Source organism: Oncorhynchus keta, chromosome 37, assembly GCF_023373465.1.
Source record: "Oncorhynchus keta strain PuntledgeMale-10-30-2019 chromosome 37, Oket_V2, whole genome shotgun sequence".
NCBI lineage: Eukaryota > Metazoa > Chordata > Actinopteri > Salmoniformes > Salmonidae > Oncorhynchus > Oncorhynchus keta.
Window position 1 is genome coordinate 7,512,387 of NC_068457.1, and position 18,767 is coordinate 7,531,153.

General features: G+C 43.2%; 1 protein-coding gene across 2 annotated transcripts in view; it reads left to right on the plus strand.

The window, feature by feature from the left end:
- Positions 1-4,773: 4,773 nt before the first annotated feature.
- Positions 4,774-18,767, plus strand: part of appa (amyloid beta (A4) precursor protein a) — a 43,308-nt gene continuing 29,314 nt past the window's right edge. Inside the window, exon 1 of one of the 2 annotated variants that reach the window (XM_035754931.2) lies at positions 4,774-5,003. In XM_035754931.2, coding sequence (XP_035610824.1) covers positions 4,944-5,003 — 60 coding nt within the window. In that variant the 5' untranslated portion in view covers positions 4,774-4,943. The remainder of the gene's footprint in view (positions 5,004-18,767) is intronic. The other variant, XM_035754929.2, reaches the window with a different exon arrangement.

Here is an 18,767-nt window from a genome sequence, read left to right on the forward strand (position 1 = left end):
CTTGTGCCCACCCCCCTGTTTTTTTTACTTTCTTTGTGGCCGCGAACCCTGGCGTCGTCGCTGTCCTTCCTTCTCTGAAGTGCGCGTCACCAGTCCTGTACCACCTGTGCCGGCTCCACGCATCAGGCCTCCAGTGCGCCTCTCCAGTCCTGTGCCAGCTCCACGCACTCGCCCTGAAGTGTGTGTCACCAGTCCGGTGCCACCTGTACCGGCTCCACGCACTAGGCCTCCATTCCGTTGGTGCTCGGTCCAGATACGATGTCCAGTCCCGCTCCATGGCAGGAGCCTTCCTTGAAACCGTGGTCCAGTCCAGGCAGTGTTCAGCCCGGGTCCATGGCTGGATCCACGAAATGAGCGGGTTCTTCGGCCCGCACCATAGCCACCACGAAAGCTGGTGGATCCGCGAGCTGAGCGGGTTCTTCATCCCGCACCGGAGCCGCCACCAACACTAATCATCCCCCCTACCCTCCCCATTTGGTTTCAGGTTTTGCGGTCGGAGTCCGCACCTTTGGGGGGGTTGGGGGGGGTACTGTCAAGCCCTGACCATAGAGAGCCATTGTTTCTCTATGGTGTAGTAGGTCAGGGTGTGACTAGGGGGTGATCTAGTAAATCTATGTCTATGTTGTGTTCTAGTTTCTTTTTCTATGTTGGTGTTTTGTATGATTCCCAATTAGAGTCAGCTGGTAATCGTTGTCTCTAATTGGGGATCATATTTAACTAGTTATTTTCCCACCTGTGTTTGTGGGATCTTGTTTATGTGCAGTTGCCTGTGAGCACTCCATTGTCTTCACGTTTCATTCATTCTTTATTGTTTTTTGTGCGTTACAGTTAATAAACATGTGGAAACCATATCACGCTGCACCTTGGTCCGATAATTCTTACGACGAACATGACACAATGTACACTTCTGTTGTTCTGCCCCTGAACAAGGCAGTTCACCCACTGTTCCCTGGTAGGCCATCATTGTAAATAAGAATTTGTTCTTACTGACTTGCTTAGTTAAATAAAATAAACATGCCACTCTGTTCTGGGCCAGCTGCAGCTTAACTAGGTATTTATTTGCAGCACTTGACCACACTACTGGACAATAATCAAGATAAGCCAAAACTAGAGCCTGCAGGACTTGCTTTTTTGAGAGTGGTGTCAAAAAAAGCATCTCCCAATCTTTACAACCATTAAATCTATGTTTTGACCATGACAGTTTACAATCTAAGGTAACACCAAGTAATTTAGTCTCCTTAACTTGTTCAACAGCCACACCATTCATTACCAGATTCAGTTGAGGTCTAGAGCTTAGGGAATGATTTGTACCAAATACAATGCTCTTAGATTTAGAGATTCTCAGGGCCAGTTTATTTCTGGCCACCCATTCCAAAACTGACTGCAACTCATTGTTAAGAGTTTCAGTGACTTCATTAGCTGTGGGTGCTGACACATATATGGTTGAATCATCAGCATACAGCATACATGCATGTACACAAAGGCTTTGTTTAATGCCAGTGGCACGTCATAAGCTTTGTTGCAACAAGGATCCACCATGCCTCTGGACTACACCCCTTCCTGTGGGTGGCTGCCTGGAAGACAAAAACAGGGTGATTAAAGTACACAACTCATCACATGAATCACATGATACGTTAACAATGCAATAGGAATGCTTGATTGTTACACATGGAAAGTAGTGACACCTGTGACATTCTCACCCAATTTCAAATGAGTGTTTCCTCACACTACTGAGTGAAAACACTGCAAAATGACACACGTGCAATATTATGTTTCACACACCGGTTAGCAAAAACAATTAAAAAAAATATAACCCCCCCCATATTTACTCAAAACAAACAACAAAGTCCCCTTGAACATAAAGGTCTCCAATACCTTCTAGCTAGCAGCCAGGGCCATTCTTGTAGTCGTCTCCATCGACCGTTTCCTCTCTCCTGGTAGACCCGGGTCATCAAGTGACCCCATCCTGGTCGCTACAGCCCCATCGCTCACCCACTTTGAGTGGATCATTCCGTCCAGCTCTCTGCAGGCCCCCATGGCAGTGTTATTGTCCCCGCCCGCTGTCCTGTACCTTTGCCCCACCTCTGGATTACCAACCTCTGCCTGACCCTGAGCCTGCCTGCCGTCCTGTACTTTTGCCCCTGTTGCTGTAATAAACATTGTTACTTCGACACGGTCTGCATCTGGGTCTTACCTTTATCCTGATACCTGGCCCCTCATCAAAGATAATGGTCGGTCACACATACACAAACACAGAGCACTGATTACATTATCAATGTTGGTTATGTTCATCCTGGTGGAACCAACCTGATCGCTGTGTTCACCTTTCTATTTCACTTCAGATTTCATAAAATGTGAAGTGAAATAGAGTGGTGAGAGGCTGGTTCCGCCGGGCTAGGTTATGTCCAGGACATTATATTCACCCAAGAATTAGAGAATAAGCAACAAATAATGCCCTTCACATAAATTATTTTTCACAATTGGTTTATCAAATGTATCAAAGTAATGAAGTGGGTTACCTTTTGTATTCGTACAATTGATGAGGCTGTGAAAGCTGTTGCCGAAGGTTGCCTGTCGGATACTTGCCATAAAGTGGCTGACTGTTCCATTCATAGGAATGCTCACAGCGAGGGCATGTCTGCATGATACTGATGGCGGAGAACAATTGGCCCAGCGTCGTTAGGGTTTGGCCGGGGTAGGTCGTCATTGTAAATAAAAATGTGTTCTTAACTGACTTGCCTAGTTAAATGTAAAAAAAATAAAAGTCTGGCACCCAACTATACACCTTGTCTAACAGAAAAACAGGGTCACCAATTGTCATCATCCTTCAATTCTAAATATAGCTAGAGAAATCATCTAATTTGGAAGCTAATTCTATGCTTTACAGATGAAGACTGACTGGCTCGAGATTGGATTAGATTTAGGCCGGTGACGCCGTTACACTATGCAACCAACTGTGACATGTTTTGCTGTGGCCCTGAGTTGGTTTCAGTTTGATGTTGCCAGTTAGCACACTGTTGTAGTCAGACATGAGTTAATTTTTAACGCCAGAGCTACATCTAATATTTATTGGATGCAGAACACTGTATTGCACTGTATTAAGATATTAAGCTATTTCAAAATACATGTATGCTAGGGTTGAGGTTAGTGCATCTGACTAGTAATTATTTGGCCGGGTTCAATACTTGCAATAGAATATTTAATGTTTTGCTCTCCCAAAAGCACTTGACATTCTCTCAACCAGCTTCACCTGGAATGCTTTTCCAACAGTCTTGAAGGAGTTCCCACATATGCGGAGCACTTGTTGGCTGCTTTTCCTTTACTCTGCGGTCCAACCCATCCCAAACCATCTCAATTGAGTTGAGGTTGGGTGATTGTGGAGGCCAGGTCATCTGATGCAGCACTCCATCACTCCCCTTCTTGGTCACATAGCCCTTACACAGCCTGGAGGTGTGTTGTGTCATTGTCAAATGACAGTCCCACTAAGGGAAAACCAGATGGGATGCTGTATCGTTGCAGAATGCTGTGGTAGCCATGCTGGTTAAGTGTGCCTTGAATTCTAAATAAATCCCAGACAGTGTCACCAGCAAAGCATCCCCACACTATCATATTCCTCCTCCTTGCTTCACTGTGAGAACCACACATGCGGAGATCATCTGTTCACCTACTCTGCGTCTCACAAAGACATGGAGGTTGGAACCAAAAATCTCCCATTTGGACTCTTCAGACCAGAGAACAGATATCCACCGGTCTAATGTCAATTGCTCGTGTTTATTGGGCCAAGCAAGACTCTTCTTATTATTATTAGCAAGACTCTTCTTATTATTATTGGTGTCCTTTAGTAGTGGTTATTTGCAGCAATTCTACCATGAAGGCCTGATTCATGCAGTCTCCTCTGAACAGTTGATTTTGAGATGTGCCTGTTACTTGAAGCATTTATTTGGGTTGCAAATCTGAGATGCAGTTAATTGCCGATTTCTGAGGCTGGTAACTCTAATGAACTTATCCTCTGCAGCAGATGTAACTCTGGGTTTTCCTTTCCTGTGGCGGTCCTCATGAGAGCCAGTTTCATCATAGCGTTTGATGGTTTTTGCAACTGGACTTGAAGAAACTTTCAAAGTTCTTGCATTGATTGACCTTCATGTCTTAAAGTAATGATGGACTGTCATTTCTCTTTGCTTATTTGAGCTGTTCTTGCCATAATATGGACAGTCTTTTACCAAATAGGGCTATCTTTTGTATACCAGCCCTACCTTGTCACAACACAACTGATTGCTCGTGAAAAGAAATTCCACAAATGGACTTTTAACAAAGCACACCTGTTAATTGAAATTACATTCCAGGTGACTACCTCCTGAAGCTGGTTGAGAGAATGCCAAGCATGTGCAAAGCTGTAATTAAGGCAAAGGGTGACTACGTTCAAGAATCTAACATCTAAAATCTATTTTGATTTATTTAACACTGTTTTGGTTACTACATGATTCCATATTTGTTATTTCATAGTTGTGATGTCTTCACTATTCACTATTTTACAATGTAGAAAATAGTAAAAATAAAAACCCTAGAATAAGTCTATGTGTCGAAACTTTTGACTGGTACTGATATATATATATATATATATTACATAGCATAATTATTATGGCACTAGATTGCAGGACAAAATCTGTTTCAGGTGTTTGAAAAATACTAAATTCGGTGTTTAGCCCCCCATCGGGACCACACCCAGAGCTATCCTCAGATTTTTTTAGGGCACCTCCCTAATAATTCCTTTCATTCGTTGTCCGGTCAGGTGACTTGGCGCTCTAGCAGCCTCGGTATCGTTCTCCATTAAACAAACACCGTCAGCGGCACTGCCACCGAGACGAGCTCTGAATACATACCGACGGAACATAGAATAAACCCCAATACACCATACATAGGACGCGTTGTGACAATAATACGGCATGGGGGACCGTATGGCTTTGTTGCTGCTGGTTGTTGCGACCACGGCGTTAGCAGTTGAGGTAAGAAACTGGGGAAAGAAAGACGGGGGTCGGGACAAGGCTGAGCTCCATGGTTATTCTTCTCTTCCGCTGCTATTGCGGAAGCGAGCAGCCGGGTGATTCCAAACCATAGGGGCTAATTAAGCATGAATAGAACCAAATGAAACCAGACATTCAGCAAGGCTGTGATCATATTACACGCCTGAATACATGTTGGACAGCTTTTTATCGAATTTAGTCTGACTCGAAATCATAGAAGTAGATTAGCCAGTGTTTAGATCCCCTTTTGCCCAGTGTTGTTATAAACTGCTATATTTCTGCCACCGCTTGAATTGAAATCTAGTTTTATAGCCTATTGGATACGTTTTTATTTTTCATAATTCAAGATGATACATAATTACATTTGTTTTGCACAGAATGGAATGCTTCGTCAGGTCTTCCTATCTAGGCTACAGCTGAGATTCCTGTGTAACCTATGTAAACGAACGTGTATTTTTTTAAACATTTATTCTGTGCACAATTGCACTTCAAAACACAGCCTAGTCTAGACCGGTTTCTGTAGTGGCACTATTGATGGTTGTATCCGGATATTATGGGTAATATGATCACCATTTTGTAGCCACTTGTGTAGTGTTTTTATCATGGCTCGATTATATATTTTGGTGGTGGGCGTGAAAGTAAACACCTAACGGTTTATAGTGGGTTATTCTTTCCCTTAGATTTAGCTTTATGTAGCCTAAAAACAAAGGCTACTCCCTAAAAAAGAGGCAACGAGTAGACCTACGACCCATTTTAATTCTGTAATATAATAATAATATATATGCCATTTAGCAGACGCTTTTATCCAAAGCGACTTACAGTCATGTGTGCATACATTCTACGTACATTGCGCCCATGGATAAGTGTAAAACCGCCTATGTTTTCCCTACGTCAACCTGTTTCATGTTAAGCCTGAGAATCAAGATAATGTAGTGAGACAGAAGTAAGATGGCGGCGGTGCACTGCAGCATTCCATGAACCCAGAGGCTCGGGGATGCAGGGACACGGTCTCTCGCGGGAACCATTAGGTTAACATTTCAACCGATAGGCTGGCTACCAGTTTTTATTTGATTTATCACGACTTAACCGTTTCAAGAAAATACCCTGCTAAAATGTATGTGAAAGTCACGAGTTGTCTGGAATTGGCCCCGGTGTGGAGATGTTGCACACAATCACCGATCATCTCTCTCTCAGGCGCTATGCCATGTCGGTGTGACTGTGGCCTTGTCAAGAGAGACGACAATTGCTCTTTCACGACATTCGTATTGTGTTACAGTGTAACACACACGCAACACTGCAATTGCGGCTGAGTTGCTACATTTGGTATGCCTGTGTGGGTACCGCGGTTTGGATTTGAACAAACGATACCAGGCAGTAAGCGGATACATTTGATATGGGTGATACTTGTAACAGGTCGATGCGGGTCTGTGGGCTAGCTAGGCTACCCACACAATAAACATTACTCTTCACACACCTCAAGTTCAATATTTCAATTGTCACTCAGGTTTTACTAGACCTTCTCACATCCATACACCTTTAACATAGCTAGTTGTTATATGTTTTACCCCTTATGTTTCTGACTACATGTATCAGTTCTTAATCTTAGTTCAATATAGCCAAAGGGTGTTGGTGATATTTCTACATATTAAGATAATTTCAGTCAATTAAATTCCAAATAGGCTATAAAGTTGATTTTCAAACCTCCCAATACAGAAGTTCATAGATGTTATTTCCCATATTTTGGGTTGTCAATAATTGACAATTAATTCCTTACATTTTTGATGGGAAAAGAAAGCTGATGTAGTTTAATGCATTATTACTTGGTATACACACACGTATAAGCCACAAATTGAACAGTCTAAGAACACAGAGGGCAGGGCTCTCTTGTTAATCCGACCTCTATACTGACTGGAGTGTAGGATCAGAATTTCACTTTCCCATCCTTGAAAAGTTGGTCGAAGAGCAACCCAGGCAGTCTGTCAATGCACTGCAGTCATTCAAGCCCAGGGCAACACAGCCTCACACCCATTAGCGTACATTATACCCATTGTCTCCCTTTGGCATCCACTGCTCCTGTTGCAGCTTCATCCAACCATCCATTTAAAGCGCCAGTTTCCAATGATGCTTTAAAGGGACAATTAGCTCTGTTACAGTCTCTACAATACCTACCCTTGTAATGTTTTGTTGTTGTGTGCCAATCATTGTCTTTGTTTTGGGATGTTTCTCAAGCCATGCCAACCATCCTCCATTTTAAGCCCCTTTTTATGTTTTGGTGACGGTACCTCTTTTTCCGCCTGCCAGACAGAAATTCCTGGCCCTTTATGGTGTTGTCATGGTACGTTTGTTATGTTCTCACCATGTTGGCATGTTCCTCCCCTTTCAGGATCTGTTGTATTTTGTACCCTCTTTCTCTCCCATGTAGCCACACTGGACATCCTCACTTTAAGTAATGTTTGTCTGAAAAGGTCAGGTCACCTATCCCTTTAATGGCATGGCAGGTTTTCAGGAGAGCTGATCAGTGAAAACACTTGGCATGGTGGTGTAAGGCTGGCTTTTGCGCTGTAACCTAGCCTTTCAGATAATCAGCCATGGATGCTATCTCTATCTTGCTGGCCATGGGCTGTGTTCAGTTGGCATGAAATGGAGTGAAACAGTGAGTGACTACCTGAACTTGTCCAATGAGAGATGTTTGTTTTCACATTCTGTTGCAAAACATTTTGGGGCGGTGTGTCCTAATGAACACGACCATGAAGAGCTTTACAGAGCAAATATATCATGATATCACGGTATCATCTTATATGAAATGTGCAGCAGTGTCTGGTACAGACCACATTTTAGAGGCTCTCACAACATCAGGATGGGCTCGATTGTGAAGCGACTCCGGCCCCACTCTTCACAATCCCTCATCTATACAGATCGGTGGTTCTGTACAAGTGCTGCTCCATTCCAATGCTCCCCAATGAAACCTGGATGAGGGTTATCAGAGACCCCACCTCCAACCAGGAGAGAATGGGTGTGTTCCAGGTTCTTTTTGTAGTCATGCTGCACATCCCAAAAGACTACTCTATCATAATAAAGTGGCACCTGGGATGTGCCCTATAGCCCTGCTGCTATGGCAACCCCACCGCTGCCCTGCACAGGCCAGTGGATCACGTCTTAACTGTCAGTGTCACCGTGACCGCCGTGGCCCGTGGCGAGTCGTGCGTGTGTGTGTGACCTTCACATCCCCACATACAAACCTGGAACGTGACCAAGCGCAGTCAAAGAGCCTGGTGGAGGTCGTTCGTGATGATTTCAGTTTTTAGGGGGCTGACTCACTGTGGCTTATAGTTTTTATAGAATTAGTCCAAAATGGCACCATATTTCTTATGTCGCCTTTCCAATAGGGCTCTGGTTAAAAGTAGCGCACTGCATAAGGAGTACCATGCCATTTGGGATGTAGACATAGTCCACCGTTAACATATAGCTGCAGAGAGTAAGGAAAGAGAAAAGAGGGAGGGCAGTAAAGGTCAATGTGATATACATCGATGTATGGGGCAGTGATCTGACTGAGCCCACGTGGATATATTAATTAATGTGTCCAATGGCAACATGCTCCTGACATACACAGACACACATGCACGCTCACTCTACACAACGCCAATACATAATCACACAAACACAGCAGCATGTGTCTTAGGAATTATGCTACACACTAGTCCCTCTGACTACAAAATGGCCACTCCTTCTTCAGTCAGCCTCCTTTGTTCTTGATTGACTTGTCCTACTTGACCAAATGTCTCCAAAAGCAATCAAATAAATACTCTAAAACATGTATTTTCTGAATTCCAAATCAACCCCTAGCCCCTACCGTGTACAGGCTACACGCCTATACACTCCTATAGAGCTGACTGTTTCTGAAAGAGTTTGGCAGGTATTGATAATGGCTTACTTTTACCTTTTCATTTAGCAAGGGTGTAAATATAGCCATATTGATTCCACCGATCTAACCATCCAATCCTCTTAGATCGACAGGAGTGGATAGGGAGTAGGGGGCTAGGGGTTGATTTGGAGTTGAGCAATTATTCCTCACCTCATCAATTATCCCTTCTCCCATGTTGGGTCTCTTTTTGAAATGATTGAGCAACCCACCTTGACCACCTCCTCTACTTCCTCCTTATCCCCCTCTTCCCTCCTCCTCCTGTGTTTTGGTGGCGGCAGTGCCCTCCCCGGTCGCCTGGCACCCGTGCTATAATTAGAGCGCCGCCTCCCAGAGATATTCCTGTCTGCTCTCTCACGCTTTCTTCCTTTCATTCCTCCCTCCTTATTAGTTTTTTTTTTCACGGCCTCTTTCTTCAGAAGCAACAGGCCTAAGTCTTCCCTCATTCAATACAATATCTTCTCTTGCTCCCATTCCTCCCTTTCATTCCCTCATCTTTCTTTTTATTGCCTTTTTCTCCAAGACAGGCCAACGCTTCCCTCGCTCGACCCTCGACAGTGTCTCTCTGTATATTGGCCTTAAGTATATTTATTGCTACGTGCACTGTGAAGGGAGTTATTATATGCGTATTGCTTTACAACAGTTTCAATCAACTATGACCTGACATTTGGAGAATTTAATCAGTGCTGGTCTAAATGTTGATTTGGGCTTCGATTTAATCCGCTTGCTCAAAACTGCGTTGTTGATTATAGTTTGCAGTTGTTTTGAAGTATCTAATAGCTCTAAAAAAGTCCTCTTTGTTTCATGAACGAAATAACTTAGCTGAACTGTGAGTAGCATAGCGTGTGTGTGGTGTCAAGAAGGACTGGGATATTCTTGGCAGTGCCCTGCTATTCCCTGTTCCTGTTTCCTTGTCCCCACCATTACCTAGGGTTGGTTTCCTGCATTTGTGTGATGCAGGAGGAGACTTATAGCCTACTGTGTGACCGTAATGGAACATGGCTCTGTGTGTACATTTTTGAGTTTGTGTGCGGGCGTGTTTGTCTCGCACTCGATTTGTTTTGTACATCTCTCCCGTGTGTGTGCATTTTAATCTCACTTGATTAATTGTGTGTGTTCAGTGCCCCACTAAAATATGTGGGACGGGTAAGCATTGCATCACTGCACGGGTATGCTGCTGACCCCATAAGGACATTTTAAACATGCAAACATGTATCAAACATTGACTTCACATAGTAGACTTGTTCCATTGTGGCTCAGTTGGTAGTGCTTGTACAAGGCTTGGGTGGTATCCAGAATGTTATACTTTCATTCTGACCTTGTGCCATACTGACATAATTGGTAACACAGTCACTGAACACAAGGGGTGCTGTTTTCAAACCCCACTGATACTCTGTAATCCAAAGGTTAGCAATGCTAACTATACATCACTTAAAAATGTTACTGAGTTTGCTGCACGCACAAAACAAATATTGGCCAGCAAAGCTCTTGATACAGGAGGGATTTCTCTGTTACCAAGCCTCCTGAGTGGCGCGGTGGTCTAAGGCACTGCATCTCAGTGCTAGAGGCGTCACAGACCCTGGTTCGATCCCAGGCTGTAACACAACCTGCCGTGATCGGGAGGCCCATAGGGCGGGGCACATTTTGCCTAGCATTGTCCGGGTTAGGAGAGGGTTTGGCCAGGGTAGTCCGTCATTGTAAATAAGAATTTGTTCTTAACTGACTTGCCTAGTTTAATAAATTAAAATAAAGCGAATTCTTGTTGGAAGAAGCTAACCACTTACAGTAGCTAGATGGTTAACTAGCTACTAAATCAGCAAACCAAATGCATAACTACAAAGCATTTAGCACATTTTAGACATTTTATCTGAATTGTCCTACTGCAGTGCCATCTTGGAGAAACATGTCTCTGTCTTTTCCTATGTAAATAGCCAGTCTTTTTCGTATACATCTTAATCTCACTTTCTATCTATGAACTGAGTATACTTTCCTGCAACCCGCCTCACCCAATGTGGTACGGAATGCTGATTAATTAGGGCCATTTTCATAACATGGCCGATTTAAAAAAAAAAATTAAAAAAAAAAAATTTAAATTAAGATTTAAAAAGAAAAAGTTTTTTTTACACCTTTTATTTAATTGTTTTAACTAGGCAAGTCTGTTAAGAACACATTCTTATTTTCAATGACGGCCTAGGAACGATGGGTTAACTGCCTTGTTCAGGGTCAGAACGATTTTTACCTTGTCAGCTCGGGGATTCAATCTTGCAACCTTACGGTTAACTAGTCCAACGCTCTAACCACATTGCACTCCATGAGGAGACTGCCTGTTACGCGAATGCAGTAAGCCAAGGTAAGTTGCAAGCTAGCATTAAACTTATCTTTTAAAAAAACAATCAATCAATCATAATCACTAGTTAACTACACATGGTTGATGATATTACTAGTTTATCTAGCATGTCCTGCATTGCATATAATCGAAGCGGTGCATATCATTACTCCAACGTGTACCTAACCATAAACATCAATGCCTTTCTTAATACACAGAAGTATATATTTTTAAACCTGCATATTTAGCTAAAAGAAATCAAGGTTAGCAGGCAATATTAACCAGGTGAAGTTGTGTCACTTCTCTTGCGTTCATTGCACGCAGTGTATATGCAACAGTTTGGGCCTGCCTAATTTGCCAGAATTTTACGTAATTATGACCTAACATTGAGGATTGTGCAATGTAACAGGAATATTTAGACTTATTGATGCCACCTGTTCAATAAAATACGGAACGGTTCTGTATTTCACTGAGAATAAACGTGTTTTCGAGATGATAGTTTCCGGATTCGACCATATTAATGACCTAAGGCTCCTAATTCTGTGTGTTATGTTATAACTAAGTCTATAATTTGATAGAGCAGTCTGACTGAGCTACGGTAAGGCAGCAGCAGGCTCGTAAGCATTCATTCAAACAGCACTTTCTTGCGTTTGCCAGCAGCTGTTTATGGCTTCAAGCCTATTAACTCCCGAGATTAGGCTGGTGTAACCGGTGTGAAATGGCTAGCTAGTTAGCGGGGTGCGCGCTAATAGTGTTTCAAACTTCATTCGCTCTGAGACTTGGAGTGGTTGTTCCCCTTGCTCTGCATGGGTAACGCTGCTTTGAGGGTGGCTGTTGTCGTTGTGTTCCTGGTTTGAGCCCCGGTAGGGGCAAGGAGAGGGATGGAAAGCTATACTGTTACACTGGCAATACCAAAGTGCTTATAAGAACATCCAATAGTCAAAGGAAATACAAATGGTATAGAGAGAAATAGTCCTATAATAACAACCTAAAACTTCTTACCTGGGAATATTGAAGACTCATGTTAAAAGGATCCACCAGCTTTCATATGTTCTGAGCAAGGAACTTAAACGTTAGCTTTTTTACATGGCACATATTGCACTTTTACTTCTCCAACACTGTTTACATTATTTAAAACAAGTTGAACATGTTTCATTATTTATGAGGCTAAATTGATTGTATTCATGTAATATATTAATAAAATAAGGGTTCTTAATGGTCCTTCTGTAGCTCAGTTGGTAGAGCAAAAACGCGCTTTAATCGCCAGGGTTTTGGGTTCGATTCCCGGGAAAACCCATACGTAGAATGTATGCACACATGACTAATTTATAAGTAACTGGAACTTTCCATCAAAAGCGTCTGCTAAATGGCATTTTTATTATTATTATTCTCTCTACCCCCCAGTCATCAGCCAGTCTTCCTCAGCAACACTGCCTGGATCATTAGCATATCGGGTCATTTGGATCATTAGACCGGGTCATTTACTCCGGATCATCGCAGCTAGCTAGCTGCTAACGCCTCTGTCCAGAAGCAAGCACCAGCTAGCCTTGAGCTAGGCCCATATACCAGCTAGTTCTAGGGCTACAATATCTCCTTTGCCAATTGGTCTGGACCCTTTATTGTCGACATGGAGCCCTGCCGATCCATCACGACTGGACTGCCGACGTGATCGCCCGATGTGGTCTCAACAGGCTATTCTGTTATGATGTTGCCGAAGAACCAGCTACTAGCCCCGATCCGTTAGCTTTCCTGAACGCTGTGCCCCCTGCTCGCCTAGCGTAGTAGTGACTACCTAACAGCACCCTGACTCACCTATTTCGGTAGAACCTTCAGTCCTGCTCAAAATGCCTTGGATAGCTTTTTCATCCCACATAGATGCGGCGACCTCACCTGGCTTAACTTGTCCCTCCAGAGACGAAACCTCTCATCGTCACTCAACGCCTAGGTTTATCTCCACTTTACTCACATCCTACCATACCCTTGTCTGTACATTATGCCTTGAATCTATTCTACTGCACCCAGAAATCTGCTCCTTTTATTCTCTATCCCCAACGCACTAGACGGCCGGCTCTTGTAGCCTTTAGCCATACCCTTATCCTCCTCTTCCTCTGGTGATGTAGAGGTTAACCCAGGCCCAGTAGCCTCTTGTTCCACTCCTATTCCCCAGGCGCTATCATTTGTTGACTTCTGTAACTGTAAAAAGCCTTGGTTTCATGCATGTTAACATCAGAAGCCTCTTCCCTAAGTTTGTTTTATTCACTGCTTTAGCACACTCCACCAACCCCGATGTCCTAGCAGTGTCTGAATCCTGGCTTAGGAAGGCCACCCAACTACATTTTCCGCCAAGATAGAACTGCCAAAGGGGGTGGAGTTAGCGTGCAGAGTTCTGTCATTGCTATCCAGGTCTATGCCCAAACAGTTCGAGCTTTTACTTTTAACAATCCACCTTTCCAGAAATAAGTCTCTCACTGTTGCCGCTTGTTATAGACCCTCAGCCCCCAGCTGTGCCCCTGACACCATATGTGAATTAATTGCCCCCCCCCCCTCCCGTTTATCTTCAGACTATGTACTGTTAGTTGACCTGAACTGTGATATGGTTAACAACCCAGCCGTCCTACAATTTTAAGCTAGATGCCCTCAATCTCTCTCAAATTATCATGGAACCTACCAGGTACAAACCTAAATCTGTAAACACGGACACCCTTATAGATATCATCCTGACCAACCTGCCCTCTAAATACACCTCTGCTGTCTTCAACCAGGATCTCAGCGATCATTGCCTGCGTCCGTAATGGGTCCGCAGTCAAACGGCCACAAAAAAACACTTCAGCGAGCAGGCTTTTCTAATCGACCTGGCCCGGGTATCCTGGAAGGATATTGACCTCATTCCGTCAGTAGCGGCTGCCTGGTTAATATTTACGTGCTTTCCTCACTATCTTAAATAAGCATGCCCCATTCAAAAAATGTAGAAATAAGAACAGATATAGCCCTTGGTTCACTTCAGACCTTAATGCCCAAAAATATCATGTGGCGTACTGCATTAGCATCGAATAGCCCCCGCGATATGCAACTTTTCAGGGAAGTTAGGAACCAATATACACAGGCAGTTAGGCTAGCTTTTTCTTTTCTATCCTAACAGAAATTTGCATCCTGTAGCACAACCTCTCCAAAATATCTGGGACACTGTAAAGTCCATGGAGAATAAGAGCACCTCCTCCCAACTGCCCACTGCACTGAAGCTAGGAATCCCTGTCAACACCGGTAATCTACGATAATCGAGAATTTCAATAATCATTTTTCTACGGCTGGCCATGCTTTCCTCCTGGCTACCTCTACCCGGTCAACAGCTCTGATATCTGCACCCCCCACAGCAACTTGCCCAAGCCTCTCAATTTCTCCTTCACCCAAATCCAGATAGCTGAAGCTCTGAAAGCGATGCAAAACCTGGAACCCTACAAATCAGCTGGGCTAGACAATCTGACCCTCTTTTCTAAAAAAGACCCCTTGCAACCCCTATTACTAGCCTGTTCAACCTCTTTCATATCACTAAAGATTGGAAAGCTGCGCGGTCACCCCCCCTGAATGGGGGTGACACTCTAGACCTGAACTGTTACAGGCCTATATCTATCTTACCCTGCCTTTATAAAATCTTTGAAAGCCAAGTTGACAAACACATCACCAACCATTTTGAATCCCACCGTACCTTCTCCGCTATGCAATCTGGTTTCCGAACTGGTCACGGGTGCACCTCAGCCACCTTCCAAGGTCCTAAACGATGTCATAACCGCCATAGATAAAAGACCATACTGTGCAACCGTATTCATCTACCTGGCCAAGGCATTCGACTCTGTCAATCACCGCATTCCTATCAGCAGACTCAACAGCCTTGGTTTCTCAAATGACTGTGTTCTGCAATGTTCTTCATCTCGTAGCATATTACAGAAGTTGACTGCAGGTACTTAAAGTAGCTACAAATATTTATAAAGAAAATGTTAACAAAATAGTTTTGACTGTAATGGGAGAAACCATCCTGTGGCTTTTTTCAAATACCCCAATATACGGTATACCGCTCAAGCCTAGCTTGTACGCATGCACATTCACTCGAATGTGCACAAACACATATATGGGCATTCACACACTAGGGATGTTCCCGACAGGAAAAAATGTTGGTCGATTTACGTCATCTATTCTTTCGAATAAATATATATATTTTTTACATTGATAGAGAACCGTATGGGTTTTCATAAAATCAAATATATGCATTGAGCTTGTCTGATGCTTTAATATACTTTTTAAAAAATGGATTAACTTCTATATGTAAAAATAGCGTAAAGCCAACAAATGAAAATATTGCAGCCTGCGGGTAGAAAATATCCTGATCAAAATAAATATCCTATGAATCACATTGGCTACGCATGGCCCGACTGCAACTAACTTGAAACGTATCAACTATTAACTTGGATCCAGCCCGAAGCTTGACTTTGACATTGTATAAAATATTCTGGGCTCGGTTTCCCACACCAGTGAGCTCTGGACACACACAGCTATAGGCTATTTGGCAAGGGTGCAGTCCTTGACTTGGGCAGGAGCAGTCCTTGACTTGGGGAGGAGTACAGACGCCTCAAATGTTCTACTGCTTGAGCTTCTATTCCTCTTGTGGAGCTATTGCATCTACATATAAACAGTAAATATTCCTTTGTGGAGATGGTTGTCTTTTTGGAATGTTCTCCCATATCTCCATCACTCCACCAATCAGGCCTTTATGGTGTAGTGGCCAGACGGAAGCCACTCCTCAGTAAAAGGCACATGACAGCCTGCTTGCAATTTGCCAAAAGGCAGCTAGAGACTCTGACCATGAGAAACAAGATTCTCTGGTCTGATGAATCCAAGATGGTTTGGCCTGAATGCAAAGTGTCACGTCAGGAGGAAACCTAACACCATTGTGACGCATTGTGGTGGAAGCATCATGTTGTGGGGATGTTTTTCAGGGACTGGGAGATTAGTCAGGATCTGCTCAGGACCTCAGACTGGGGCGAAGGTTCACCTTCCCAACAGGACAATGACCCTAAGTACACAGCCAAGACAACGCAGGAGTGGCTTAGGGCCAAGTCTCAGAATGTTCTTGAATGGCCCAACCAGACCCCAGACTTGAATCTGAACGATCATCTCTGGAGAGACCTGAAAATAGCTGTGCAGCAACGCTCCCCATCCAATCTGACAGAGCTTGAGGATCTGCAGAGAAGAATGGGAGAAACACCCCAAATACATGTGTTCCAAGCTTGTAGCCTCACCCTAGAAGACTCGAGGCTGTAGTTGCTGCCTAAGGTGCTTCAACAAAGTACGGAGTAAAGAGTCTGAATACTTATTTAAATGTGATTTTTATAAATTAGAGAACTTGTTTTTGCTTTGTCATTATTGGGTAGTGTGTGTAGATTGAGGGGAAAAAACAATTTGATCAATTTCAGAATAAGGCTGTAACGTATCAAAAATGTGAAAGTCCATGGGTCTGAATACTGTTTTAAATCCTTAAACTCAGACTTGGACCACACCCTCCCCACCGACTAGCAGACAGGGGAAGCAGAATAGGGATTGCTTTGAAACGCTTGCAGTTAGCCACTGATTCTTTCCAAATCAGTCATTGTTGAATTTGCAAATTAATATAATTTAAAAAAAATATACATTTTTTACTTTTTGTGTAGTGTTTATGTCCATTGGCTGCTGAGCACCGATAAGTTTTTATCAATTTCTCTTCATTTGACAGGAATTGAAAACGTTTTGGCAGCAGATTGTCGACCTAATTCATGACTGCTTGCTAGTTAAGATTTTGAAACTTTAATGTTGACATGATCAGTCCAATCAAAGCTATGGTAGATATGTGATGTCATTTTATCTTTGGCCTTGAGCTTTCTTGGATGGGCACTTCTAATGTAAATCGATGGCAGCACCCAAGGGGGTGTGAACTGCTTAGCTCTCCCTTGGATTCGGATACAAATGGAAACGGGATGCTCCCGAGCTCAATTCTTAGTCTCATAGGGTCTGAATAATTATTTACATCAGGTATTTCTGTTTTGTTATTGGCAAAAATGTCTAAAAACCTGTTCGCTTTGATTATGGGGTATTGTGTGTAGATTGTTACAACCTTGTTCTAAAATTGGTTAAATAGCAATGGGGAAAAGGTCAAGTGGTCTGAATACTTGCACTGTGTGAATATATACGCGCACATGCAGTACCAGTCAAAAGCCGTCATTCAAGGGTTTTTATTTTTGTATATGAAATAACACATGTAAACATGTAGCTTTGCACACTCTTGACAGTCTCTCAATCAGCTTCACCTGGAATGCTTTTCCAACAGTCTTTAAGGAGTTCCCACATATGACACATTGTTGGCTGCTTTTCCTTGACTCTGCGGTCCAACTCATCCCAAACCATCTCAATTGGGTTGAGGTCGAGTGATCTGATGCAGCACTCCATCACCCTCCTTCTTGGTCAAATAGCCCTCACACAGCCTGGAGGTGTGTTGGGTCATTGTCCTGTTGAAAAACAAATGATGGTACAATTAAGTGCAAACCAGATGGGATGGCGTATCGCTGCAGAATACTGTGGTAGCCATGCTGGTTAAGTGTGCCTTGAATTCTAAACAAATCACAGACCGTGTCACCAGCAAAGCACCATCACACCACCTCCATGCTTCACTTTGGGAAACACGCATGCGGAGATCATCCATTCACCTACTCTGCATCTCACAAAGACTCAGCGGTTGGAACCAGAAATCTCAAATTTGGACTCATCAAACCAAAGGACACATTTCCATCGGTCTAATGTCCATTGCTCTTGTTTCTTGGCCCAAGCAAGTCTCTTCTTCTTATTGGTGTCCTTTAGTAGTTGTTTCTTTGCTGCAATTCGGCCATGAAGGCCTGATTTCACGCCGTCTCCTCTGAAGTTGATGTTGTGATGTCTGTTACTTGATCTCTGAAGCATTTATTTGGTCTGCAATTTCTGTGGCTGGTAACTCTAATGAACTTATCCTCTGCAGCGGAGGTAACGCCGGGTCATGAGTGCCAGTTTCATCATAGAGCTTGATGGGTTTTTGCGACTGCACTGTAATGGACTGTCGTTTCTCTTTGCTTATTTGAGCTGTTCTTGCCATAATATGGACTTGGTATTTTACTAAATAGGGCTATCTTCTGTATACCACCTCCCTACCATGTCACAACACAACTGATTGGCTCAAATGCATTAAGAAGGAAAGAAATTCCACAAATTTCTACCAAGGCACACCTGTTAATTGAAATGCATTCCAGATGACTACCTCACAAAGTTGGTTGAGAGAATGTCAAGCGTGTGCAAAGGGTGGCTACTTTGAAGAATATCAAATGTAAAATGTGTTTTGATTTGTTTAGGACTTTTTTGGTTACTACAGGATTTCCATGTTTTTTTTCATCGTTTTGATGTCTTCACTATTCTACATAAAGAAACCTTGAATGAGTAGGTGTCTCCAAAC